At 38.1% G+C, this 27,920-nt stretch overlaps 3 protein-coding genes and 1 long non-coding RNA gene across 8 annotated transcripts in view; 2 read left to right on the plus strand and 2 right to left on the minus strand.

Moving 5' to 3' along the window:
- Nucleotides 1-511: 511 nt before the first annotated feature.
- LOC144664586 (rab GTPase-activating protein 1-like) lies at nucleotides 512-17,395 on the minus strand. Its single transcript, XM_078525715.1, has 22 exons — nucleotides 17,145-17,395; nucleotides 15,679-17,028; nucleotides 15,030-15,080; nucleotides 12,508-12,734; nucleotides 11,968-12,034; nucleotides 10,782-10,884; nucleotides 9,779-9,948; nucleotides 9,258-9,399; nucleotides 8,546-8,697; nucleotides 7,987-8,085; nucleotides 7,649-7,762; nucleotides 7,465-7,539; nucleotides 6,476-6,601; nucleotides 5,493-5,636; nucleotides 5,040-5,081; nucleotides 4,715-4,843; nucleotides 4,169-4,261; nucleotides 3,260-3,370; nucleotides 2,942-3,046; nucleotides 2,750-2,833; nucleotides 2,599-2,670; nucleotides 512-2,213 (listed from the first exon to the last, which is right to left on the minus strand). The coding sequence occupies exons 2-22, from the start codon at nucleotides 16,660-16,662 to the stop codon at nucleotides 1,926-1,928; spliced, it is 3,378 nt and encodes a 1,125-aa protein (XP_078381841.1). The 5' UTR covers nucleotides 16,663-17,028; nucleotides 17,145-17,395; the 3' UTR covers nucleotides 512-1,925.
- Nucleotides 8,608-12,163, plus strand: LOC144664746 (uncharacterized). Of its 2 annotated transcripts, XR_013572845.1 has the most exons (5): nucleotides 8,608-8,726; nucleotides 9,471-9,509; nucleotides 10,016-10,072; nucleotides 11,103-11,233; nucleotides 12,106-12,163. It is a non-coding gene; the product is annotated as an uncharacterized LOC144664746 (long non-coding RNA). The 2 variants fall into 2 exon arrangements; XR_013572844.1 differs by lacking the exon at nucleotides 12,106-12,163 and having other exon boundaries at nucleotides 11,103-11,837.
- A 26-nt stretch (nucleotides 17,396-17,421) lies between the features above and the next one.
- LOC144664663 (small ribosomal subunit protein uS2m-like) lies at nucleotides 17,422-21,000 on the plus strand. Of its 2 annotated transcripts, XM_078525851.1 has the most exons (4): nucleotides 17,511-17,590; nucleotides 17,666-17,830; nucleotides 19,463-19,674; nucleotides 20,344-21,000. In XM_078525851.1, exons 1-4 carry the CDS (start codon nucleotides 17,539-17,541, stop codon nucleotides 20,839-20,841), a joined length of 927 nt encoding a protein of 308 aa, XP_078381977.1. In that variant the 5' UTR covers nucleotides 17,511-17,538; the 3' UTR covers nucleotides 20,842-21,000. The 2 variants fall into 2 exon arrangements, with proteins under 2 accessions (XP_078381968.1, XP_078381977.1); XM_078525842.1 differs by having other exon boundaries at nucleotides 17,422-17,830.
- Nucleotides 21,001-25,462: 4,462 nt separating this feature from the next.
- LOC144664540 (potassium channel subfamily T member 1-like) overlaps nucleotides 25,463-27,920 on the minus strand; it is a 33,101-nt gene continuing 30,643 nt past the window's right edge. For all 3 annotated transcript variants that reach the window (XM_078525713.1, XM_078525711.1, XM_078525712.1), the window contains exons 29-30: nucleotides 27,442-27,523; nucleotides 25,463-26,516 (exon numbers count right to left, since the gene is read on the minus strand). In XM_078525713.1, the coding sequence (XP_078381839.1) occupies nucleotides 26,417-26,516; nucleotides 27,442-27,523 (182 nt within the window). In that variant the 3' untranslated portion in view covers nucleotides 25,463-26,416. The remainder of the gene's footprint in view (nucleotides 26,517-27,441; nucleotides 27,524-27,920) is intronic.

Raw genomic sequence — 27,920 nt, forward strand, 5'->3', positions numbered from 1 at the left:
CCACTACAAAAACAAATATAATACCGCTAAACAGAGAGCTCTGTTTAATATACCTTATCTGATCCCTTGTACACTTATCTTCACAATTATTTTACATTATATCTAGGGATTTTAAATTTTATTAATGTTTGGCAACTTATTATGTTCCAAACAAAGTCGCAAATAAAGTAGCAAAAGAACAGTATGCTGTAGTAGGAGCTATGTCACGGGGATTTCACGGATTTTTGGTCTTAACTATTTTAGACTTCCGGTTATAAGCCCCCTCGCTTATAAGCCCCTCAAGTTATATTGCTTTTGCATTCTGGTTTTACAAATTACTACGTCTTAGTGATTGGCTTAAAAATTTAAGCGCCACTCTTCTCAGCCGATCAGAACTAGAGCCAGAACAAATCGTGACTCTCTTACGCACGTTTTTAACTAAAAAACGCACTTCGTGCCAGGCTCCATGTACTTGCTTTGAAACGGTTTGTTTGATTCACTGGCTTGTCTCCTATCCTAAACTTCCTTGACGAGAGTATGTACTTTAGTTCTGGTCTTACGACACGCAATTTAAAAGTACTCTAAAATGAGTGGTAGGTGGTAACTTAACCCACGAAAAACACTCAGTCTTTGAACATCCGAGGAAAGCTATAACCGAATTGCGGAGAGAAGTAAAACCACGGCTATTAATATTGATTTTTTGAAGACGCGCGGAAACAACTTGAAAAGGTTAGCATAAATTTAAGAAGTTGAAATCCATTTCCACCTTGGCCATACGAAACCAACGATGCTTGGTAACAGTTTCGGTGCTCTAATAAAGCAGTTGTTAAGAAAATTTGACCATTTTATTTAGGTTTCCTACGACACAACTCTATATTTTGGCTGTTCAAAAATCTGTTAAAATCCGTGACAAAGCCCTTTTCAAACAAAGGACGCTTAAAAACAAAATTTAAAAACAAAATAAGGAGAATTTCCTTACTTTTGCCATCCTGTATGTACAAAACAATTGGCGACAAAATTTACAAATATATTCGCCTCGGAAACAAAAATTACAGATAAGCAAACACTACAAAATTAAACGATTTCAACGAGCTATAAGCCCTGTGCACAAGGAATCCAATTATATCATTATCATAATTTTATGGTTTTTGCTACCATTATGACTATAATTACGTTTACATGAACTGACTTCTTATTTGAGGTGTAATAACAGGTCACCGTTATTAGTTGTTGCCTGTTAATAAGTCCATGGCTTGATGCCACAGAAAAGAAAAAGACCCTGGGAAAGATTTTGCTGCATCGCTTAATAATCTTAAGAAACTACTCGCTGTTCTGCTTCTCTCCACGGTTGTAATCTCTTTTGGGTGGTGACTACTGTGCGCACCGGAGGGACTCGGGTGGGGCACTCACATTCAGCCGACCCTTTTTCCCCAGTAAATATTGTTTTCAACAAGTGCTTGTCGGATTTCGAGACGCAAAACACTGAAAGTGGAACAAGAAACAAATAAAGTATTGTCCTCGTCTATTTTTTTTTTCTCTACTGGCCGAATTGATAAAATCAGGGTCATGGTTCAACTCGTGTAGGAAGAGCTCGGAATTCTTCTTCTGGGTAACATCTTTCTCAACAACAGTTACTGTGAATAACTTTTAACAAAATAATAATAATAATAATAATAATAATAATAATAATAATAATAATAATAATAATAATAATAATAATAATAATAATAAACACTTTTAATAATAATAAACACAAGAAGGCACAACTTAATAGCTGTTAACTAAATCTCCAATAAACCTATCAGTTACACTGTCGAAAAAGAATGTACATGGCCAAGGCACTAAGCTAATTTCAGTTCAAAGCAAACTTAGTCAATTGCAAGATATCAGCTAACGGACTCATGATTTCTGGGTCACAAGACTATGAACAACTTGCAAAAAATAAATCACTTCCCGGCGTCTTTGACAAGACTAATTCTCTTGAACCATGGTTTGCTTTCACCAGCTGCAGCTTCAATGGCCGCGAGCCTGTGCTCTAACTCCTGGGAACGACACTCGGATTCTACCAGGGAAAGCTTGGTCTGCGCAAGCTCCAGTTCCAGTTCCCTAAGGCGCTGCTCGGAATCCACCACTTTGACGCTTGTTCTGAATGCAACAGTGGCCTCTCCATCCAGTGACACGTGACCTTCCTCTGAGAAGAGCATAGCGCAGTTTTCACACGATCCAACGCGTCTCTGGAAAAGACAAGATGTTGTTGTGAGTGGCCATTTCTGTAAGCTCACAAGCGTACTTGTCAACTGCATTAGCATGAATTAGAGAATATCAATGTGGGAAGGGGGTCTATTCACTACAACAAATGGGAAACTCTTGCTTAGCTTTAAAGATATATATGATTAAACATCTGCAAATGAATATTAAAATGGTTATCAATAAAAAGGGTCACTCTTAAAAGAACGATCTCTATTCTCGCGGAGTAAAATCGTTAACTATGAGAATTGGGGCGAGCCAAACATGGCACAGGAAGTCAGAGCATAGCTAAAGGGTAGAAAAAAGCTACTCGTCTAAATTATCATTACTCGCCAACCCGACGTAAGAGAATTCAAGTATTTATTTTTATACCTTGACCTCCAAGAGTTCCTTTTGTAAATCTTCCTTTAACTTTTCACTTCTTTCATCCACTCTAGAGCAGATCTAAAAAACAGAACAGTCAGTTAAGCCTTAGTAAATGACCATGTACAGAAAAACAAAACAAAGGACATTTCACGGCTACCTTTTTGTATTCCTCTATAATGGCGGTGTGCCGCTTCCTCTCCTCTTCTGCTTGCTCAATGTTCTCCCGCCACATTTCTTTTATCTACAGAAAAAAAGTTGAAATGTTCAGTTGCCACGTTTGCCGTTATTCCCGGCAGCTTAGTTTGTTTGTTTTTTTACTTGATTGTTTTTTGTATGTTTGTTCACATACCTGAGCTCCCTCCTCTTTGAACTTTTCTCGTTGGTCCTCTGCTTCAGCCAGTGATATAGTAGTATTACTTAGCGCCTTGGATAATTCTTCTACTTTCTCTTCTGCCTGTAAACAAACAAAACCACAGGGTAACGCCCAGATTTAATATTACCAAAATGAACACTTCATATATAAAGCTTATATTCATCATATGTCAGTCGAATAAACGAGTTCCAGTTCCATGATTCTTCGTAAAACATACGAATAACTTTTAAAAAACCCTCATCGTTAACGTTTATTAGGTCACCACGCCTCATACATGTACGTATGAGAACATACCTCTGCGAGCTTGGTGTGTAATTCCACTTTAGTAGTGACTAACTCGTGAGCAAGATTATCATTTTCTTGTTCAAGTCTCAAGTTGGCTTCAAAGAGCCTCTTGTTTTCACGCTGAAGAAAATAAAGAAAAAATACATCAAGAATAACTGAGGTGCTTTGATCAGCAACTAAGAAAAGGCAATGGCGAACATATGAAAAAATCTTGATAAAAAAAAACCTTTTTTGTCATTAAAAGATAAACTAAGAAGTTATATATCTCTCGCTTCTGTTTAAATTATGGCCCAGTTTCAAATAAGGCGCTGGCGAGAGAACCCCGTTTAAGAAGGCAAGTGAAATGAGGGTCATGGGAAGAGTGAACACACGAACTACCCCCATGCCAATTCAATCGGTTCAATTAGGAGGCAAGCGTGGCCGAGTGGTTTAGGGCGCTGGTGTTGTAATCCGGAGGTCACCGGTTTCGAGGCCTGCCCTTGCCACTAGCTAGATTTGTTTCTCGGTAGTCCCGAGTTCAAATCCTCGACCACGCTTTGTTTATAACCAACTGGTCTGCCTCCTGCCAGTTGGGATTTTTAACCTTGTTATGTCATTTATAAATTATTTGTTTCCTCTGTTTCAGTGGCATGCCTGTAAACTAGCTATCTCGTTGAGATATGAAGCTAAGTGCATGACCACTATAAATACATATTTATTGTTATTTTTTTTTCCTGGATTGAAAATTAGGCAATGTAACAATCAAATAAACAGAAAAACAACAACTACAAGGAGCTAAGTTATCAAGAACCGCAAGGAAATAATTTGAATCATTGGGAAAGGTAGAAATTCACGGACACGATCACGATAATGATACATACGCACAAAACAGTAGCTAATATTCTGTTTCTAGTTATCTTAAAGCTCTGTACAATTTACCTGAAGCCTTTCTACCGGGTCTTCAAGTTGTGCCTCTTGCTCTTTCTGTAACAAATATTCCTTTTCGTATTTCTTCATCTTTCTGTTGGTGACCTGGAATTTAAAACAGATGACATTTTTTTTTTAAATGTTAGCCTAATGACGCCTAACACAGTCCTCCCAGCTAATCCTCAGTCAGGTCTCAAGAAAGACTTAATAAAAGAATAAGGTAATCCGTAGAGTATCGAGTAGAGTAAGGCATTGCAGTGATCTACCCGACTAGTTACAAATGCACAAAAAAGAATTGAATCTGTAGAATATTCGTTGAGATATTTTCTAATGCGGCCAATGTTATCTTGTTCATGATTAATTATGTGTGATTTGCTAAACACTTGTATGCAATGTTTCCTACTTGATATTTCTGACTAAACAACTCTCCAAAAATTCAATCCATACAAAAAACGCCCAAATGTTGGGGTAGATATCTGTTAACACTTCAAACACAGAGATGGTGATCAGTAAGGAAGGACGATTTAGCATGTGACATAATAAAAAGTCAAACCGTACCCTAAAACCCAGAGCAGAGGTGATGAGTTTTTTATATTCTTCTTCGTCCAGGTACTTTTTTGGCATGGACACTCTGAAATACTTCAGAATTTGTTCAAAATCCATTTGAATGAGCTCTCTACGGGACGCCTGTTGAAGATTACAACAAAAATGTTCGACTGTTTTAAGTACTAGAAACCATTTAAATCAATGGTTCAATTAAAACAATCCTTATAATAAAAAGCTCACTTGAAAGACGAACAGTTCTGCGCCAAAAACTTTGACATATGAGAACAGTCGAACAAACAAACAAACAAACAAATAACAAGGGAAAGAGATGATTTACCTTTAAGAGGCCCAAGGCAACTTGAAAAATAACACTCATTCCCTATAAGAAAAATAATGAAACACAATGTACTGAATAAAAATGTAATACCAAAGGTTTTGCGTCATTATGCAGGTATAGAGACTATCTGGCGCGCTGATTTTTCTGGCAAATCCTCCAAGTATCAGAAAATCACCGAAAAATTTCCGATTCTTTTACTCCAAGAGACAACATTTCGACTTATAAGTTGTCTTAACTTTTTGCCTTTTCCTAGTTCGCCTTTTCTCTGTTATTCTAGACTGTTCACAGCCTCTCGATTTTTCAACGTAAAAAAAGCAGACGAAGTTAGCGCGAAGCGCGAGCGCGCTGGGGAGGGGGGCGGGAAGTCTCACCGCGCGCTCATCGATCGAAAAACACGAAAAAATAGAGGGCTGTGGACAGTCTACTGTTATTCTAAACCACCTACTGACTTACATGGCAAAGAAAAAGATCCATGATGCGGTAGACCATTGACAAAGGAAACTTGGCAGTAAATAGAGTCAGGAACCACTGCGAGGCATACATGTGGGTCTGGATATCATTATACTGAAAATGGCTATGGAGGTCTGGCATTGAATCCTGAAACAAACAAAATAAGGGTTACTCTATCACCGAAAATATTTTCTGAGGATGGCGAACTACCTTTGAGTGTGCTTTGTCAGAGATTGCTCCCATGATTACCACCAGCAAAAATGACTTGTATCAAGTCCTCTAGGTTTTACACCATAGATCAGATGTGAAACTCAGGGTAATAATTTGCAGTACATGTATATACCCCAGCAGTTTGACAGGTTCTGCCAAAAAACTGCTGGAATCCATTCAGCACATCAAGTTGGAGAAAAGAAACTGTAAGAGTGAAGTGTCTATAAAGTGTCATTGAAGAGACTCTACCCAACAACTTTTCATGTTAAACTTATTTTCAACTACTGCATGTACCTGTCCTATAATTGCTTACTATAATGATAATGATAATGATAATGCATTTATATAGCACATTTTCCATATATATATATGTTCAAATGCGCTTTACACATACTGTAATTTAAGATACAATTGTAAAGGCCAGACCACAACACCGGGAGCTTCGTGCCCTACTCTTTGTGAATAGTGTGTGGGTTCTTTAATGTCCCCTAGTAGAAGACTGAAGATACAGGAGACGGGACCTACGGTTTATCGTCCTTTTTCCGAGAAGACTAGAATGTCTAACCATTTGCAGATGTAATTACAAAGGCAGCACATTCTCCTCAGTTATTTTAAGAACCTGAGTGTTGGTTCGGTCTGGGGTTCGAACCCACGACCTCCCACACAGCAGTCCGGGACTTTACCAACTGAGCTAACCAGGCGGCGGTACTACAGAAATCACCCCATGAACACCCGCAGTGAATGTTAGATCCTTCAATTTCTCATTGGGTCCTTACTTCAATCATTCTTTCCAGTTGGAAAAACTTCAGGTGAAGCTGCTCAAAGTCTTGTTTGAAAATATCTCTCAGTCCATAATCACTCATTATCTTCACTAGCAGCGCAAAGGCTTGCTCCTCTGGAAGCTAAAAATTAACTGATTTTTAGTAAAAAAATACAGATATATTGAATAAACAATAAGGTATATAAATGAAGTGGAATAGTATAGCCAATATAGAGCCCCTACCAGGCGTTTTAAGCCTGGGCCAAACGAGGATGAGAGTTGATGAGAGTTGAAACTCTCACTCTCGTTTGGCATGGAACTCTCATGCACTCTCATGCGTTCTCATCGACATTGAACGTGCTCAAATTTTTCATGAGAGTTGATGAGAGTTTGACGCACTCTTGCTTTTGTTTGGCCCGAGTTGATGATAGTCGATGAGAGTTGACGAAAACTCTAATTAACAATTAGACTACGAGCCCAAGTTTTCTATGAGCAAATAGTCAACGAGGCGCAGCCGAGTTGACTATCGCTCATAGAAAACGAGGGCGAGTAGTCTAATTGTTTTAGTAGAAACTCTAAAGGATTGCAGTCCAAAACCGACAATATTGTGCACTTTGAAGACAAAAAACAAGAAAATTTACCGCTTAAAGAGCTACGTGAGCGCGCGATTGTTTTCTATCGGCGAATAGAAATCAGTGGGAGAACCAATCAGATTCGCGGATTTCCATTAGAACACAGCTGAGTTTCTACTAATGAGAGTTAACTCTCATCAACTCTTATCCTTGTTTGGCCCGGGCTTTAGGGAACAAGGGAACATGGCCATAAAATAACAGGGGAACATGGGAACAAAAGCTGTGATTTCCTGATTGTTAGGGAACAGGGATCACGGAAATTGACAAAATACTATTGGGGAACAAGGGAGACATTTTTTGGGAAACAAGAGAACAAGGCACATCCCCCCCCCCCCCCACCTAGAAGGGGTTTAATATAGAGAATATTACTTACATGCAGCAGCAGCACTGCTGACAGGAATGACAGGCCTTGGCAGTAACCTACTTCCTCGTCATAAACAGAGTACGCCTGCAAAGAAAAGAATAAGAGATTACTATAACAGGAAACTTCTAGATACAAGCAGGCATGTGCTCTTATCTGTTCCCTACTAAAAATATGTAAATCCAATGCTGCTTACTTTGCTGATTTTATACAACATCTCCTGACCCTCCCCTCCAGTGCTCTTAAAATATTCATGTGCTGGGAATGTACGATGAATGTCCCACACGATCACTTGCTCTGTTGGAGATTCCTGGGGACAAAAAGAAGCACTATAAAATTTACTAACAAAAGTACATGTAACCTATGAAAAATAAATAAATAAACAAGCAAGCAAACTAGCTACCTAGCAATCAAGCAAGCAAGCATACAGGCAAGCAAGCAAGCATGCATGTATTGCAAGCAAGCAAACAAGCACGCAAGCGCACAAGTAAGAAAACAAATCCATCAAGTTTAAAGATATACTGATCACTCTACCTTCTTAATGAAATGCTTGTAGCCCTCAAGAAGTTCATCATTTTCTCTCAGACCAGCCATCATCTGCCACACTTGACCTCGCAGAGGATCGGGTATGCCCTGATGTTATTAATAGAAAGGTCAAAAATACTATTAAGCTCTGCAGCTGTAAATTGGCCCATCTATCTTTGGTCTGCTATAAACTGATATAGTAATTATTATTAGCAAGAAGAAGTGTTGCACGATGACTAAAATAAGAGGTTGAAAGGAGATTAGTAAGCTGTGCTGTATTGGAAATCTGCAAATCTCATTGGTTCTTTTTCTTGATGGTGAGCACATTGCTGTATAAAGGGAAAATGGTTACTGATTTTTGTAAAAATATCTAAAAAGGCCTGTTAAACAATAACGAAACTACTCTATCATTTTCTGTGAGCAATAGTCAACTCTGCTGCACCTCACCAACTACCTCACAGAATAGTTGGGCTCATAGTCTTATAATAAGTCTAGTCATTACTTTTAGCCAATTTCAAGATCAGTGGATTTTTTTTTCTGAGTTGATTCTTGAACTTAAGTTCCCCACCTTTCTGACAAGTCCAGGGAGCTGTCTTGGTCTTAGGGTGACATCCTTCCATTTACTCAACAGGTCAGCCCAGCTTCCTAGCTCCTCCTCAGTGCATTCTTTCTGTACCGCTCCTGACCCAGACAGAAGCGGCTCGTCATCTTCATCATCATCTACACATGAAAGTGAACCACAGCCTTGTGTAAGTTATCAAAATAACAGCCAGTCAATGGACAATGTCTACTCAAAGTGACAATTTGTCCGGACAAAGTTTAGGTTTGCCAGTAATTTTGACCAGACCAGTCACATACATGGCTTTTAAACTAATTATTAATGACATGGAAAAAAGCACATTATTGATACCAATTTTTATTTTAAGCATTTGCGCAGTTTTAACAAAAACGTCAGGGATGTTCAAATTTTGCCACAGTTACATGTAATTGACTTGTCACTAACACATCTTACATGGATATTAAGAAACAATTTATTCAAGAAATTTGCAGCCTAAGCAGTGAATAAATAGCAGCACGAACAAACACAATTCAATGAGCAGCAAAAACAAGTGCTTATTTAAAATTACTATTTTCACGATTTTGACCAGTCAGACACAGACCGAGCTAAAATTGGTTTGGCTGGTCAACATGCCCAACAACTGTATGAAAATTATTTTAAGCCCTGCCCTTCAGACCACAGTTGCAAACAGGTCTTTTGAGATGACCACTAGTAAACTCACCATCAGAGTTTCTGTCCCCTCCAGACAGCTGTCGATTAAGGCTGGGTTGTCTTTTTGACAAATTTTTAGAAGCTTCTATACTGAGTTCAGTTTTGATACTTTTCACTTCACAGCTTTTCTGCCCTGTTTCAGTGTCAACAACCTGTAATGAAACAATTCTATATTCAGGCAAAACAAAAATACACTTAATTACATGTACTTACTTTATGTTAGGACAGGAGATGCTGAATAATCAGAAACCTATTTGTAAAGGTGATGTTGGCTTTTACAATTTTATAGCCTGTATACCAATCTATACATAACGTCTTTTTCTCAATTATGTCTTTAAAAAGCTTCAATCTCAGTGATTACTTGACTTCCAAATGCTTTTAAACTGGTCATATCCCAATTATTCAACAATGTACATGTAACTGTATTCATCCTCTCTCCTCTTACGGTTTGGCAATAGTTCATTAAGAAGACCTTATCTAAGTATAGCCCGCAGTGGCATTTATTAAATACCAAGAAAATTCAGTTCTAACCTCTTTCAGTTCCATGATGTAAGTTTCATGGAATTTTGGTTTACTGGGACTCCAGAAGAACTTTTCTCCACTGGGAAAAATTTTTGCTTTTGTCTCCACAATGAACCTCACTGGTTCAGTTACTCCTGTGACAACCAAGTCCACAGCTATTGTCACGAACAGCCGTGTATCTGCAAAAAAGTAATAAACTCCTTATTTTTTTCATACTGTAGTTGAGACTTTTTTCATTCAACATAGAGATTGGCCAAGGCTTAGTAACATGAAGACTGCCTTTTCACATTTGCATGGAATTAAGTGAGTAATGTATAGGAGTACATTGTAGTTACTTCCCCTGGATCAGGGTTGGATGCTAGTCCATAGATCTTGGGTTACCCAGCATTTTTTTTTTTCAGGTTTCTGACCTGGCGCCGGGGGGGGGGGGGGTACTCCCATATGTGGCCTATATAGGTATCTGCCGCCCGATAGGGTATGGTTTTTGAGGTTCTCGGTCCTTAAATAGGGTATCATTTTTGCTCTTTTTGGCAATGTGTTCCCAGTGTGATCCTTAGATAGGGTACCTAAATTCTATTAGCTAAAATAAACGCCCAGCTAAACGAAAAAAAGATATCTTAAAACTGAATTTTCTGTTCAGGTATTAGAAAAGCGATTTTATAATGATTTGTGTCTTGTCGTGCGCTGTTAGCCGTTATTTGGGTCATCACGGAACGCTTCTCCTCCCCTTGAATAGGGTGTCATTTTTCCGTTTTGGGCCTTAAAAAGGGTATAAATTTTCGCTTTCTTTATCCTTAAATAGGGTCAGGGTTTAAGAACCTTGGCGGCACACCCCTATCCGAAATTTATGGGAGTAAAAATGTTAGTTACGAGAATATGGTGCTGCAAGAAGGCAGCATTCCCAAGTTGATAATTTTCTTTATGCTCATCCTCTCCTTGACAGTTACTAAAAATGCAGTTACAAGAAATTTGAGATAAAGGTTCATATCAACAATGTTAAACAGATATCTACCTTTAGGGGTTTCTGTGTTTAAAACTAACAAGTCACGTACAGCAGGATTCCATAAGCCACTTATGTAATACGTTTTGCCACCATCTGCAACTTCCATTGATACCTGAAGGAGATTCAAAATAATTCATGCTAATCAGCACTTCACTTCTCCAGAAGGAAAGTATAATGAGGTTAATAATAATAATAATAATTATTTAATAACAATAATAATAATAATAACTTTATAATATTACATTATAATATTAAATTCTTTTTTCTTATTTTTATTTTGTTTGAACAACAATGACACACTATGTTTGTTCCACATAAATTTATCTTCAGGAAACCCTAAGGCCCCAATTACCAGGGATGAATACTGTACAAATGGTTGTTGGATAAAATAGAGGTTCACAAAGAGAAGTAATCCCCATTGCCTGTGCTAAGAGTAAACAATGGCGCAAGGATCATTTCAGGTGAAAATACATAATTTTAAAACATCATCCAACTAACAGATGGGTCAACAGAATATATTTACTGACTTGCATGCCCTCAATTAAGGTGTTGAAGACAGTGCACCAATTTTTTTAGTCAAGGTCTCATTTAGGGTTGCACGTGAAAAAAAAAAAATACTAACATAATGTATTGGCAGTCTAGACTGATCAGGGGTCAAAAAAGCTTGACCCACACCCAGATTGGTGTCCTTCAGCAGTTTAACTTGAAAAGTTCTGTCAAGCATCTCTGTCCTTTTCATATCGGAAATTCACTCCCTCACTCCGTCCCCCGGGGGAGTGACTCGCATATGAAAGTGACGGGGATGCTCGTCGTCTCGCTTAGGGGTGTAAATTTCGGATTTTTGGTCTCGCTTAGGGTGTTCCAGGCAAAAGGCCAATATTTTTAGCCATAATGGTCTCGTTTAGGGCTACACACGAAGAAATATACATGTACAAATATAAATTATATTTTTAGTTTTTGGTATCTTTTAGGGGTCAACAAAAGGTTGAGCCACACCCAGATTGGTCTCTTTAAGGTTTTTTTTTTTAAATTTCCGACGAGCATCCCCATCTGTGTCATAAAGAAGTCCCCCCCCCCCCCAGGCTCCGTCCCCTCCCTTTTGTTATGCTCTATCAGTACACATGCCAGTAATTTACAATAGGTCAAATCTGCTTTAAGCAAGCTAATTAGCACTTAAGATGCATTTTTAGCCTACCTCGCTCAATAGGTGCATGTCAGAATACCGAACATTCTTCCCTGGACAGATCAGAAGCCCAAAACACCTAGAAATACATGTAAAAACAATGTGAGGTTAACTTATAGTAGCAATACAGCTATAAACTTTTAACCACAGAGATCAAAGTCAAGCAACACTTTGCTGAAAGTTAATGTCATAACTCGGGCTGAGCCAAGGTAAGTTTTCAGTCGCGTTCTTTTTTCTTTGTGTTGCAATTGTCCTGATAAGGATGGGCCAATACTCGATAGCAAATGCTTGATATCATACATTATCCAGTCCAGTGCTGTCATGCAATATCTGTTTACAGATCATCTGGTAATAACCGGCAATTATATTCCCACAAAGGTTGCCTTGGGCAAAAAAAAATCAACAAACTACTGTCTCTTTAAGCTGAACCTTCAAAAAATAAGTTATGCAAAAGCACATAAAACACTGTCTGCATTTAAGTTGGTCCGAGTAAGAGCTGATTGCAGCTTATTCTTTTATGATAAGTGACTGGATAAATTTACAATCACAAACCTTTCCACAATGAGATGTTTGTTTGTTAGTTGCTGCACTGTTATTGAAACTTTCTTTCTCAAATCTTGTCGAAGTTTGAAGCAGTTTTTGTCTCTAGCAGCAGAGGAAAATCCTTTGTTGTCTTCCTCAAGAATATCAAGAGTCACATCAAATTTGAAGACAAGGTTGCTGACACCAGTTACCAATGTAGAGGAGTCAACAGAAGATTGCTGAGACTGCTGCTTTCTCTTCAGAAAAAAAAAATTGTTACTTAATTGAAGAACTGATCAACAATGATCAAGAGACTGTGGCAGGCTACTACAACCAAGAAAAAACAACATGAAAAACTGCATGTGTTAATGAAATACCGTAAAATTCCAGTTATAAGCCCTGGGCTTATACAACTTCGTAAGGGGTTTTGGTTGGGTTTTTAAGTGGAGGGGCTTATATTCGGGAGGGCTTATAAGCGGAATAAAAAAAAAAAATGTTTCGAAACGAGCCACGGGAGTGTTGATCGAAATACGTTTTTAAGTTAAAAACACATTAATAAAGCAACATTTAGCCCTGTTCAGTACTGTCATTCAGCAGAGGGGGGCTTATATTCGGGGGGCTTAATATAATCAGATGTATTTTTTTGTTACCAGGTAGATGGGCCTATAACCGGGGGGGCTTATAAGCGTTGGGGGCTTATAACCGGAATTTTACGGTAATCAAATTCTGTCAAGTCTGTCATGTGATTGTCAAGAGTAGTTACAGTATGTAACCAGCAATTACACATTTGTCAAGGAACTAGTAGCAATCTGTGCATGAGGACTGTACATGTAATTAAATATGGCTCGGTTTTTTGGACAGAATTTTGTTAACAAGTTCAACTTAAAGAAATTAAATGCTGTGTTGAAAGTGAAACACACAGTTAATTTCCTTCACAACATCTATTTTAAACTTTATGTATAGACATTTTTAAGCAATTAACAAGAACAAAATAAAAATGTACATGTACGGGTAAGGCAAAAAAAAATTATTTTCTTAAAATGTTTTTTTTATAGTTTATAGCTGGGTATAACCGGTTGTCAACAATGTAATAGTAGGAAAGGGTTCTTCTAAAAAAATTATTACCAGTATATTAAAATGCATAAAACAATTTAACTGGATGTTTTCTCTAGGATAGTTTCAAAAAAAAATTTAACCTCAAGGTTTAATGGTTACAGACAACTTAATCTACAAGAAAGAAAACAATTTTTTGGCAAAGGTAAGAGCAAAAAATACATTGACTCTTCAAGTATTAAGCAAACACTCACTACAGAATATTTGTCCTCCAAAGAGAAAGCATGTTGAAAAGAGAATAAAGAGAAAAATGTCTAAGAAAAGCAGAAAGATAATTTATTTGTGATGACAAGATGCTAACTAATGACACCAAACATCCTCTCTCCAACTTAATGCACTTAGTAAATGTTGCTACTGACAATGTACAGCTGTAGTTCAAGAAAGAGAAAGAATTTTCGAGAATATGCTCAGCACTTTGAAGATCTTACATGATATTAAGATCCCAATTTGCTTTTGTCAACTATAAAGTTTTCTGAATTAGATAGTTTCTAAGTCTTTTTTGACAGACTTTCAAAACTGAATATTTAATTTTAGTTTTAGTTTGTTAATTATCATCAACTCTAAAAAATGCTTTTTACTGTAACAATACTTGACTTGAACCGTTATGTATAATTTAAATAATAAATACTACAGCATATTGATTTGTTTATTTATTTATTTATATATATGTTGCAGTTAATTTTTGATCTCAGTTAATTTTTTATTTTAACTAGTTAGTTTTTTTTCTAACTAGTTTTTTTTTATTCTAGGTTAATAAGTAGAAAAAGTAGAACACCCCCCTCCCTTGATATCTCATACCCCCCCCCCCAATACTTACAAACCCTCCCCTGCTATCTGCTCTTTTCCCCCTCCCCTAAGCACTATGATAATCATTTATTTTTTTTTTATTTTTTTTACCAACCTGCACTGGATTTGAACTCTCAACCTCTGGATTTGCTGTCCAACCCCTTATCCACTTTGCCACGTAGGAAACGTTGGGTGAACCACTATTTTTTTTAAATATATGATACCTTTACCCTAACCCCATTATTTAACTAGTTAAAAAAAATCAACTAGTTAGAAAAAACTAACTAGTTAAAATGAAAAATTAACTGATATCAAAAATTAACTGCAACATATATTTAGTTTATATTCATTTTTAAACCAGTTTGATTTTTTATTTTCCTGTGTCTTATAGTCAATATCATAATCTGAATGAAGTGAAACCAAGAGCAATCCAATTTGAACTAACCCAGATTAAATTAAAATCACAACGTTTTCACTTGCATGGTAACAGTTTTGCTAGAAATAATCCCTAGTCAATTTACTTCACATCAAAATTTTGATAATAATGATAATCTAGTCATGTAGCATAGCGCAGTAGAGCTAGTACTCATAACACCTCTACCTTTAATGAAATTCTTGTCTAATAGGTAATGCAAGCGCAGAACCAAACTTACCTTCCTGTGTCTTCTAAAGGATAAAGCAAATGTCTTCAAGATCTTTCCAGCCTAAATAAAATCAATTACAATGAAGTCAAGTTTTATGAGCCTGGATAACACTTGAAAAAAAAAACTAATCAATTTGTGGCCCTTAAAAAAGAACATTTCACTAGTGAAGTATGGTGTATGAGAAAACTATGGTAGCTAAAATATATATTTATTCATTCATTTACAATCACTTGTCTTGCATTTAAGTGGCATTAAGTTGCATAACACAGCAAAAAAAAAGAAAACATTAAAGATTTCCAGTAGAAATCTGTTGATCAAAGTTCACCAACCAGCCATTTACATGACTCTATAAAGGAAAATATAAAGGAAAACATTTAAACTTTCACTGGTCAGTGTTCTAAAACCTTACAGGTAAACATCTAATGTCTATGGTTAATTTTATTTTCTGACAATCTACATGTTTAAATTGGGTGCAACTGTGGTGCAAAAATATATCACTTGTCTTGGGAATATCCATTCTGTGAACATATTATACAGTTTACATGCTTCTCAGCACAACTACATTGAACTTTTTGTAATAAACGTTTCTACAGTGTGACTATGTTTGTATTCTACCAACATCCTCCATGCTAGTGTCTATACTCTACAGATCCTTTACCTTTTCTGGATCTTCACATCTGAATACATGGCAATGGAAGATATCTGAGTCTCCATGGACAGTATTGAAGGCAAAACAGTCCTTTTCACTTCCTTCAATATCACCACGACCACAAAACAAAATCCTTTGTATGCGATAAGTTGCAATATCAGCCTGAGTCTCAGGGTCCTTGAGTCTGATCATACTCTCTGATGTTGAACCAACATAAAGCAAAACATCAATAGTGACTTCCGTCTGCTCTCGCAGGATAGACATTGTCCTTTTCAGTTCAATTTCGCTGACAGGTGCATTTACTGTCGAGGATCCTAAATAAGTGATCCCGTCAAATAAAATGGCACTATCATCACTTTCGTCATCAGAGTGCCCTGGGTGAGTGCTTGCTCTCACTCGTTCTCCACTGTTGAACTGAGCCACATTTGCAGCCTGACCTGTGTTGGCGTCACCATCTGATGACGAACGTTGTCTTACCAGACCACCATCAGGCTTGTCATCTTCCGCTTGTGTATCATCTTCAACAACAAGTGGATTGGCAATATGGTTTTCGCTGGCTATTTGTCCATCACTACCATTTGTGCCTGCTGAATTTACGTTACTTGGTAAACCTTCCTGAAGGTCCTCTCCTTTGTCCTGACCAGGAAAAACCTCTTCACGAGAAGCAGAGGTGTGCAAAATATCTTGTTTTGCATCTTCCACCAAATGTTGTACTTCTTCCTCAGTCGGGCCCTTCTCCAAGGTAGCCTCCATGTCAGGGGTTATAACATCAGCAAAACTACTCACACTACTCCCCTGGGATTTACTTTTGTCCATAGAAGAGACTGACACAGCAGAGCCAGAATCAGATTCAATATCAGGCGCAGCTAGCATGACATATTCATGATCACTGTTTGTCGACTTAGAACCTGGACTCCGAGGTTGCTCTGGACTGCTGGAATTGCTTTCTCCTTTTACACATTGTTCACTTGCCCCTGTGTTTTGATCTGCCATAAATAATTTTGCCTGCTTTTCAAAAGATGTTTGAGGTCAGCTTATCTGACTGTTTTCCCAACAAAGCAATGTCTCGAGAAAATTTACTCCGCTTCTTTTGCCGGGGAAAATTAAATTTTCTTGCTAAGAGGTTTAATTTATCCGCACTGTGGCATCAATATTTTATGCACGTCAAACGAAACCGCTCACAGAAGACCACTTTCGAACTTGACAAATGCCGACGTCTTCCAAGTAGAGGATAAAATGATCAACAATGTCGAGGAGCAGAAAGTTTCTTCGCGGCGATTATTCAAGGGCAAGTCTGCCGCCGCCACAGGCTGTTTATAAAGTGAAGACTGTCAGATGATGGGAGTCGTTCTCGCCGGTCTGAAAATGAGAAATCCCATTTATTTGCTTTACAAATGTTTGTTTCTGAAATGTCGACGATCGTATCAGAAGGCGAAACGAATGCCAATACAAATTTACAAACCATAAGTTCTTACCTTTGTTCTTTCTGAAGCCGGCGAAGGTCAAAAAGAAGGCCGTCGATCGCCCACACATAAGGTTTTATTTAAAATATCTTTAGCGAGACTAGAGCTGAGGCAGACTGATCAAATGTGACGTCAAGCGAGGGAGGATACCACTTATTTACCTTTCAAATGGTGGCTTATTGGGTGCGCCTTTTACATAACTTCATTCCCATGCCACAAAGCTTTTTAAAATAGACAAAATCATTTCCTTCGGCCCACATGCACGACAATACAATAACGTAAATTCCAACCAAATCAAATCGATCAAAATATATCAAGCTTAGCTTCGTCTCACCACTCGCGATGCTCGCTGGGATTCATGCGATGCTTCAAGTTTGGTACATGAAGTCAGTTTTAAGGTTTCAACATGGCGGCCTTGCACGGCCTCCGAACGGTTTGGAATATTTCATCTTTTAGAGGTAGGCATCGTTGTTTTTTCAAACAGATGGAGTTCCAGGTTTTTTTTAACTACTTCCCTTCTATTTTTCTTCCAGTAAACACAGTGATCTCGTCTCTTTTGGCACCAGTAACAAGATTGAGACAGGGTTGTTCTATACATAGCTCTGCACGTTCCAGTCAATTATTGGATAATAATCAGATACAGCGAGAAAACAATTCCTCTGTTGCACAAAGTCATGAAATTAAAACAAATGATGATGGTAAGACTGCTATATACTACAAAAAAGGACGTTGTAGTCACAGCCCACTGGCCAATATTCCGTTGGGGGAGGGGGTGGGGGGTTGGGGAATTGCATATTTTCATTGGGATCAAATTTGAAGTTCAAATAGCTCACACTCAGTGCCAGTTGTTTTGTAGATAGCAACTACTCAGACTACTGTATCACAATCTTAAGGTGGCTCGTACCAGTTTTTCTTGCGTAGGAAGTCTGGTGACTAGCGCGCGCGTCACGCTTCAAACCCACGAGTCACGCGCGAGATTTGAAAAGGAAAACAAACATGGCGGCCCAATGCGAGGTTGCTTTTCTTCAATTTAAGAAAAAATTCCGCATTCAACTGAAGTTGTTTCAACAAGAACATTTTAAGTCAACTTAATGTTCGTCAGTCAAAATGTTTTCGGATCTCACTACTCGAGTTACAAAAGCGAATTCGCATGTGCTACGATCGATCTTGTCGGAGATCGTGACTCAATTGCACTTTTTTTGTTTCAGCTTATTTGACTTCGCTGTCAAACACATGATTATTCAGACAAAGAAATACTTTTAAAAAAGTAAAAGGGAGTAACTACAGAATACCCCGCCACATCGAGCCCATTTTGAATTTATTTTATTTTTATACTCGAACTTTAATTAATTAGTTTCTGCGTACCGCGTAGCCGGCTACGTGGAATTTAGTTCAAGTGGCAGGGTATTCTGCAGTTAAGCCAAAAGGGAGACCTAAGAGGCACAACTGGCGCCAACTGAAACTGGGTAAATCCCATGAAATCCTGAGCTGAAAAGTTTCGCAGACAAAGCAAGGGTCAGCGAGGGGAAGTCCACGCGTGTTGCGCGTGTATGCGCCCGCAAAGATCAGCGGTAGTCAGAACTGAGCATGAGTAAATACCAAACTTTTAAAATCGAAATTTTAAAGTGCGCGGAAACGCGCGTGGGAATTATTGAGTTCGCGAAGGCTTTAGCAAGAAAACTAACCCGATGACCCCTATTTTTTATTGCCCTAATATTTTCCTTTTATGTAAAGGAAACGCCAGAAAAAATCTAAAAAAATTCTACGAAAGGAATTTTTAATTACTTACAAATTGCCCTTTTTTGCATTTGCAAAAAATCCGCTTCGTAGAATTTTTTTAAAATAATTATACAGTTTCTTTTTCAGGTGCCAAAAGTTATCACGAGAAAAAAAATGGGGGTCATCGAGTTAGTTTTCAAGATATAAGCACCGGAAGCTGAAAAGGGGTCCTTAAAATCATTGCCTATCATTGCCATGGTAACCACTGATGACGTAATTATTGGTATTTTGGAACAAAAACACAATGGGTAATTTAATTATACAAAAATTTTGTTACGATCTTTCATTAATTTTTTGGCCATTTTCTTCCAAACGTCGCACAGTCAAAAACCTGAAAACTGGTACGAGCCACCTTAAGGTAATTTTGAACTTGAGCCAAAATTAATGAGGTTTGGAATTCCAAAATTGGAAAAATGGACCAGGCTGGGGATTTTTACATTTTTTCCTCTCATGGGTATAATCAAATATGTTCTGCAATATAAAGAATAGGAACAACTGTTGGACGTTTTAGCTGGGCAAGTTAACTCTGTCATGTGTTCCTTTTCATGCAGACCCTGTTATCACTCCTACAGTTGAAAACGTCCTTGAGCATCCAGATTTCTTTGAAGTTCATAAACTTTTCACAGTGAGAGATTTATTCAATGCCAATGTACATCTTGGTCATTATGAAGGCTGCTGGGAGCCACTGATGAAGCCGTACCTGTATGGCATAAGAGAACATCATCATATCATTGATCTCAACCAGACAGTGGTACATTTGAGGGTATGCAAATTATTAATAATACAACAATTGGATGGGGGTTTTAGGAAAATCTGAATTAATCAACCTTTATTATTCTGGATATTGCAAAACGGAATCTGATGTTTTATTGCATATTGTTTTAAAGAAAGTAATGGTTATTTTACTTTAGTAAATGGTTTGAACCCAGGAGTATCAGTAGGTCGTATAGTGTGATCGTCCAGGTGAGAGTAGTTCAGAGAAGAACTGTTGTTGGTGACTAACGTTTTGACAACCTGAATGGAAGTCATCTTCAGAGTCGAGATGTTATTTTGGTCGTTTTTTTTTACTATTGCACAAAACACAATGGAGACATGTGGACTCTTGGAAATCATGCATTCCAGACGCATGTTATGGTTCAATTTTACCTTTAGTACAAAAACCTGGGTAAAGATTTCCAAGAAAAATTGATTATGTTTTAATCATATCCTTATTACGTTTTATTTCAAAGTCAGATTTATTAAACCAATCTTTGGAAAACTAAAACAAAACTAGGGCATTATTCATCTGAGTAACACCCATCAGTAAGAGTTTCTTGCCTTCTGATTCATTTTATGATTTGTGGAATGGGATCGATATTATTGAAATACGAATTATTCACTTTTAGCAATAGGGATTGAAAGTCATTAACTATTGTCTTTTCTTTACTTTCAGCTGGCCTTGAATGTTCTTGGACACATTGCTTACAGAGGAGGAAAAATCCTATTTATCTCAACACATCCACAGTTTGAGGAATTGACGCAGCGCACTGCTAGAGACTGTGGAGAGTATTTCATTACTCGAAGATGGCGAGGAGGAACTCTAACTAATTCTTACATGTTACTGGGAACGACCAAACATCCTGATATGATTGTATTTTTACATTTGCCATCACTTGGAAAAAAAACGCAAGCAGTGACAGAAGCCGCGATGGCAAATATTCCAACTATTGGTATAGTGGATACTGACTGCAATCCGAACCTTATTATGTATCCAATACCTGGAAATGATGATACCCCATCTGCTGTCGAACTCTATTGTGACTTGTTTAGAAAAGTCGTATTAAAGGCTAAGGAAGTGAGAAAAGCAAAGGATGAAGGCGCTAAGGAATTGGGTGAGATAAGGTTACAAGATGAAGTTGAAAACCAGGGTGAGGACGTGACAAATTATTGATGCAATGACAGCCTTTTGAAATTAAATATACCGTCCTTAAGTACACTCTTTTGTAAAAAATCAAGTACATTTACTTCTTGGCTACTTGTAGATTCGTCTACTAGCTCATAGAAGCTGTGTAGTGTTGTATAATAAAAGCCTTATAGGTGTTTTACCATTTCTTGTCACTGGGTCATAACTAGTCGAGAAAGTCAAGGAACTCATCAGCTTAAGGAAAATTAAGTCGTTACTTCAAACAATGTTCCCGTTAGGAGTACGATAGTGATGTGACGAAGATCCCAGCAAATAGAAGAATGAAAAATTGTCGTTTTTACTTTTTTACTCCCGTGCTGCGTGCTGGATTCATTCAAGTCAGGCAATGCCTTATGAAGAGGTCATCTAAACAACGGCGAAATTTGCGCGACTCAGTTTAGCTATCACAAAAATATTCCCTCGCTTCACGCCAGTCTTTTATTGTTTGGAAGATGTAAAACGGTGTAAAAAATATCCAGCTTTTAACGATTCGTATTTTCAAACGTTCCTACCAAGAACATCTCTGCACGAATTTTCCGTGATGAATCAATCAATCAAACCTGAGTTAAAGTTTCCAGGTTATGAAATGCGAAATTTTTTATTTACAGTCGAAGCTCTCTTTACGGACACTCTCGTAAGCGGACAGCTGTACTTACGGCCGCTTTGTCTGAAATAATTGTTAATGTTCCAAAATGACGCTAAAGAGCGGTATAAAACTGCTCTATACGCCTCTATAGCGGTATAAAACTGCTCTATACGCAGATAGTGGTATAAAACTTCGTCACATCACTATGTGCGGTATAAAACTGCGCTTTGTCTGAAACCCCGTTTTAACTCCCATACAAACTCTGTATTTTAATAATAATAATAATAACTAGTAATACGTGACTCGCAGGGCCTCGCGAAGCTCTGGAGTGGATTATTTGAAGTTGAACATTGTACATTTCAATTTTCCACAGTAGGCAGGAAGATATATTTGTTAAAAATTAGTAACGGGCATGGCCGCGACACCTTCGTTCCCAGGGTCTACTCCGCTTTGAAGATGGCGGCTCTTTCAGGTTCGTAAAGAGGTATAAAGCGTTGGGAAGCGCAGGCTATTTTCAAAATCATCGACAAATTATTGGATAGTCGCATTTTGGACATTTATTTGAGGGCATTAAAAAAAAGAAGAACGAACGGCAGGAGGATTCGAACCCTCCGCCCGCGCGCCCCTGATGGCGATGAAAGGTTTATAGCCTGAATAGGCGTTGAGGGAGTATTATGTGGAAATCAGTGTTATTTTAATCCGAAAAGAAAAACGATAAAAATGAAAGGCTCAGGATTCGAACCCACAAAAAAAATAAGGAAAAAAAAAAAAAAAAAAAAAAAAAAACCCTAGCCGGATTCGAACCCGCGCCCTCAGTCCCGAAGATCTGATTTCAAGTTCGACGCCTTACCATTAGGCCACCAGCACGCGGCGGCCGTGTGACGTCATTTCCGCCACACACCAAGCTCACAAATAAATAAATATATATATATATATGACCGTAAACTCCATACGAGATTTCATCCCGCCTGAGCCCTTTGAGGGACAAAATTATACACCCCGCTACGCTCGGCCTTCGGCCTCGCTTCGCGAGGAATAATAATAATAATAATAATAATAATAACGGCTTTATTGGAAGAGCTTCCACAGAGTGGCTCTTCGTCTTCCAAATAAACTAAATTTACAGAGTTATTAAAATATATAAAAGATTATTATTTACAATAAAAAATAACTATGAAATCTGAAACTTCTCATAAAATTACACGAATACTATAAAAATGGATCACTAAAAAGAAAAAAAAGAAAACTGAGGGAAAAATTAACCTATGCGAGACTTTGCATTTTTTGAATAAAATGTCTTAAACGGTCTCCCGTAAGCGGACATTCCCGTAAGCGGCCGCGGACACTTTCAGAGATTACGACTTATTATGGTGGATTTCCACTAACGCGTAATTTTTTACGTGCGTAAAAAAAATTAGAGACAATGTAAGAACGGCTTGCGTACACGTTTACGCAGGCCGTTCATACATTGTCTCTAATTTTTTTCACGCACGTAAAAATTTACGCGTCAGTGGAAATCCACCATTAGACTTTTTTCTTTGTTTTTAAGCTCCCGTAAGCGGACACCCCAAAGAAAATCCTTTTAACAACCTCTGTATCTTGTTTTTATCAATCAACTTCACATCGCCGTGCGTCACAAAGATTTTACAGTAATTACAGTATCATATTTCAGTGTTTGTTTTGTCGTCAACCACGCCCGGTTACATTTCGAAACACCACTTACCGTATTTTCTCGATTAAACGCCGGGCCCCGAATAAACGCCGGGTCTCCAAGTTGTATTTGAAAATAAACCCCTTAGACAACTATTTAAGGTTGAATATGCTTTAAAAATAATGTCTAATTATATAGCTGTCAAAAATAATGAATAAAAATCATTTCTTAGAAACATAGTGCTTGAAAAAACTCCTGAATTCAAATAAACGCCGGCCCTATAGCGCCAAGTTTAAAATAAACGCCGGGGGCGTTTAATCGAGAAAATACGGTACATCAATATTAGCATTATGTTAGCTGGGCAAGCTCTCGTAAGCGGCCATCTATCCCCTACACCTCTAGTGGCTGCTTACGAGAACCATTCTCGTAAGCGGCCAGCTCCAGCCGCGGACACTTTTTTCGCGTCCCGAGGGTGTCCGCTTACGAGAACTTCGACTGTATTTCTTTCTGTTTTCAGTGTATACTTAATTTCTTTTTTCTACTTAAGTGTTTCTTAATAGGCCATTTCCAATATATTAAAATTCTAACTTGGCTGCGAGGCTTGGGGGAATAAAACAAAAGATATCACGTCGAGGTTCAGGAATGAATAAATCATTTCTTTTGTTTTATTCCCCCAAGCCTCGCAGCCAAGTTAGAGTAAAAATATATCGTAATTGGCCTATTCCATCTGGTCATTTCTTCCGTAGTGTAACAATAGTGTTCCAAATACAAAAGAAAAAAGTTCTTGTTGTAGAGCATTCAACCTTCAACGCAAGAACGATTGCCATTGAAATGAACTTAGCTAGTTACTTGTTATAAACAATGTATTCTAGTTTTGCGGCACTCAATGATGTGTTCGTGGACTAAAAAGGGTTAGTTTCTGTTACTGTATTGTCCGTCGATTTGGCCGCCTAATTTTTCGAGGACGACTTGGTCGTCTAGACGGACAAGTCGTCAAAAAGCCGTCTTAAATTCACACTATACGAACAAATCGTCAGACAACTTGCCCGTCTTCTAGTGTGAAAACGGCCATTAACGTGTTCGACTGCAGATCAAGCTGTTTAAGCCCTGATAGGGACACTGTGTTGTGTCCTAGGAATGTTCAAGGTTCTTCTTAAAGTTTCCACCGTTCATGGAAATCCCCCTCCTCCCTCCCTCCTTCTGGGAAGTAACATTTCTTACAAGAGACGAGTGTGGGCGCGAAACATGATAAGAAAACGCTTCTTCAGCGGACCGCAAGTAGCACAGCCCCACCCAGCTTGTTCCAGACATTATCAGCATACCGTAATAACGTTGATTCCAGGCTTTTAAATTAGGGGTCATGAATGTTCCCTCAAAATGTCGCAATGCTCGCAAAATTTTAGTGGGTGCTCGTTTGCTCGTGCTCGCACATTTTTACAAGTGCTCGCATGCTCGGTTTTTAGCGGAGGTAGGTTTTTGAAAAGTGCTCGTTGCTCGCAAGGCTAATTTTTGTCAATGCTCGTGCTCGCAAAGAAAAACCCTGTGCTCGCATGCTCGCAAAGACCATTTGATACCCCTTAAATTAACGTCTAAAAAAGCTTTATTCCTTCATTTTAAGGGATTCCATGCTTGGCACAAGAATTTAATATAAAACAATTTTCAAAAGTTGAACAAACAGTATTTACAAGTGTAGTCACTAGAACTACTCACAATTCTGATTTAAATTTATTACAATATTTTAAATTTAATTACTAAAACCTTAAAAGGATTCATTAAAAGTAACAACTTCTTTCGAATACTAATTAACCAGGGAAAGAAATGTAGATATCAATTGCTAAACTTTGTGTTTTTCAATTTAAACTGTCGTCACATCTAACATGAGCGGCAGTTTGCAAAGCACAATAAGTCGTGCTGAAAATTGCTGTAGGACCTATAGACCAGTCCAACATCCCTTATCCAAAACCCGTTTTAGAAGTAACGTTCGATACTTTGGTATACTAATACTAAATTAACATTACCACTATCTCGGACATTAGTCCTCGCCTTTTTCCTACAAAACCATGGCTGATATCTTATCAAGGATTCAACCTTTTTAACAACTTCCAGAAAAAACCTGCGAATACAGTTCGTTTTTGTGTTCCTTTTATCGCAAGATAAATTCTTTTTCAATACAGAAGGCAAGGTTGTCTTCAAAGGGTCAGTAAATATTGAGGGAGGGGGGGGGGGGGGGAGATGGGGCGTAAGCCCGGGAGAAAAGGGGCGGGAAACGGGAGAAGGGATACGGAATTCCTCAGGTAGCGGGAACCGGGATAAAACGAGTAAAGGTCTGTAAAATTTCGTTATGTTTCGGCTACAGAAAGGGGCGGGAGGAGTAAAAAATACGGGAAGCGGGAGTAAAAGGCACGGGAGAAGGGAGGTTGAGACCGCCACCCCCCCCCCCCCCTCACATGTCCCCTCCCATAAATAAGCACGAACAAAATGTAATTATAAATATTTGTTCAGAGGCAAAACTTTGACAGCAGCTTCAATTTCAAAGTAAAGCAAACTGAATGTAAAAATAGTTACAATAAAGCTGTAGAGCTTTCAATCCCACAGATCAACAACATATTAATTTATCTGTCAAATGGCAAATTGTCACATTGTGCCTCGTCTTTTGGTCCTCTTCGCAACATTATGATGCGTTAAATTTAGTACAAGGAACATTATAATAAAGTATAATAAATAAAATTGCGGGTTTTTTTACTGTAGTTACATTATTGGTGACATCACCTAAAAATATCAGATAAGAGTTTTACTAAAACTTACAATGACCTACAATGTCATATTATTTTCCTATCGAAAGAAAGCCAGAGAGGCTATCAATTCAATTCTTGTTCTTGCACAATTTGCGCACAAAATCTGTTATTAAACTACAATTATTGTATTTAAACTTCATGTTGAAGAAGTGTCCTTTTACTGCAGGATTTTGCTTAGCAGAGAAAGTCTTGATCTGTATTGTAATCCTACAAGTAACTGTTTTTTATTAGCTGGTACAAAAATGACACTGCCATAATTTGTGATCCAATCGAGAAATACACGGCAAGAAGACATCCAAGCATACACCAGCCACTGCACGTGATAAACGTCGGTAAAAGTTTTTTCCTGCATGATAAATTCGCAGTAACGGAGGGCAGGACCACAGAAATGTCTTATTTTCTTGTTGCTGTTGTCGGTGTTTCTCGACCAAGCATCATCAGTTAGTGCTTCTTTGTGGTGAGACCATTAGCACTTGTTACCGAGCACTGAGCATGGCAGTTCTTCTCTGTTCAGTAATGCTGTTAATCTGCTCACAGACTCGTATTGGGTAAATCATCATCAAGCATGTCTGGATCAGCAGCTTCCTCCTCTGTATCTGACGTGTGTGTGTTACAAGGACGAATCAGGTAACTAGACAAAACATTAAAAACTATTAATGCAGTTATAATAATTTAGAGTGATTTTCGATTGAGTGTCACTCTGGCCAATCACAAAGGACACAGACAATCAAATGAACCAATCAAAAGTCAAAGTAAATATAGGTAGACGGCGCGAAGCGCGGGAAAACGTGTGTGAGCGAGTCACGATTTTGGTTTTACTTTTGATTGGATGAAAAAGTGGCGCAAGTTTCTTAAACCAAACATCAAGCGTTGTAAAGCTTTGACATTCAAGTGAAAACTACTCTATAGAAATCAGATAAGCAGTTTAGAGTACCATGGTTAAAAACAACAATGTTAATAAATTCCGTAGGACCAGCAGACAGGACATAATCTCAAGGAAGTTGAACACAGTTTTAGTTTTTAATAAATTTAAATCTGTACAGTAAGTTTGACATGTTCTCACTGCGTATTTCCCATTCTCACACACCACTGGTAGCCATGCCAGGCCGACCGCCACCTGACCTTTATTTTAAACTCAACAAAACCATACATGTACATCCTGTATCACAGGGAAAAATTGCACAATGGCAAAGCTAACAAAAAATACTGCACAAACTAAAAGGTCAGCAATGGCGGACGCAACAAAAACAACTGCTCGCCAAAAGTCACATGACCCTTTCCCAGGTCCCAGCGGTGTGTGAGAAAAACATTTTCCACTTATTTCGTTTCACTCAGCCAGTGGAAAATAACACTTATTAAAAACTCTCTCTTTTGAAGCATAAGGGGCGAAAAGAAGCTTGAAATTAATATCAAGTTAATCATTCTATTTTCAAGTACGATAATCATATGTTTTCTCCTATTAAACGCACGGTAGTCGGTAAGTAAAACTATTAATACACTAAGCATGAGATTCAAATGGTTTAACTGAACAGAAGTGGATTTCTGGTGTGTCTTACATGACGTCCCCTTCTTGAATCTGGAACTCAGGATTAGGGTTAACTACCACATAGGAATTGCCTGATCTGTGGCTCATGTCAGCTGCAAAAATAAAATATCACAATCCTTAATACAACGAGAGAGCATTCAGCTAATAAATTAATCTATCAATAGTAGACAGCTTCAGATTTAAGGAAAAGCTTTCAACGAAATACTGAAAAAGTGGATCCTCTGAATAGATCCAATAAAGCTTTATATTGTAAAATGATGTGATTGATTTTCAAGTTAAAGTGGGTTACCATTGCCATTTCGCGATTGTAAAGCTGTGAGCCGCTACAACAAGTTAGCAAAAACTCGCAGTAAAACGAGGCAAATGGCATCAGGTGTGGCCAGCTGATGGTCTCAAAAATCCACAGGTAGGGTGAATGGGCCTTTTGCAGTCGGGGGGGGGGGGGAACAAGTGCCAGTTGATGGCGACATCACTTCTCCGAGAAGTGAC

Source organism: Oculina patagonica, chromosome 1 (genome assembly GCF_052425735.1).
Source record: "Oculina patagonica isolate OP01 chromosome 1, crgOcupat, whole genome shotgun sequence".
Lineage (NCBI taxonomy): Eukaryota > Metazoa > Cnidaria > Anthozoa > Scleractinia > Oculinidae > Oculina > Oculina patagonica.

Excerpts from the sequence above, each read along its gene's own strand:
- LOC144664586 (XM_078525715.1), bottom strand. The coding sequence starts at position 16,662 with ATGGCAGATCAAAACACAGGGGCAAGTGAACAATGTGTAAAAGGAGAA. Across the intron at positions 5,637-6,475 it reads AACTGGAAAGAATGATTGAA|GATTCAATGCCAGACCTCCA; the intron begins GTAAGGACCCAA and ends TGTTTGTTTCAG. Across the intron at positions 2,834-2,941 it reads TCAAAGAGGAGGGAGCTCAG|ATAAAAGAAATGTGGCGGGA; the intron begins GTATGTGAACAA and ends TTTTTTCTGTAG.
- LOC144664663 (XM_078525842.1), top strand. The coding sequence starts at position 17,539 with ATGGCGGCCTTGCACGGCCTCCGAACGGTTTGGAATATTTCATCTTTT. Across the intron at positions 17,831-19,462 it reads AATTAAAACAAATGATGATG|ACCCTGTTATCACTCCTACA; the intron begins GTAAGACTGCTA and ends CTTTTCATGCAG. Across the intron at positions 19,675-20,343 it reads AGACAGTGGTACATTTGAGG|CTGGCCTTGAATGTTCTTGG; the intron begins GTATGCAAATTA and ends CTTTACTTTCAG.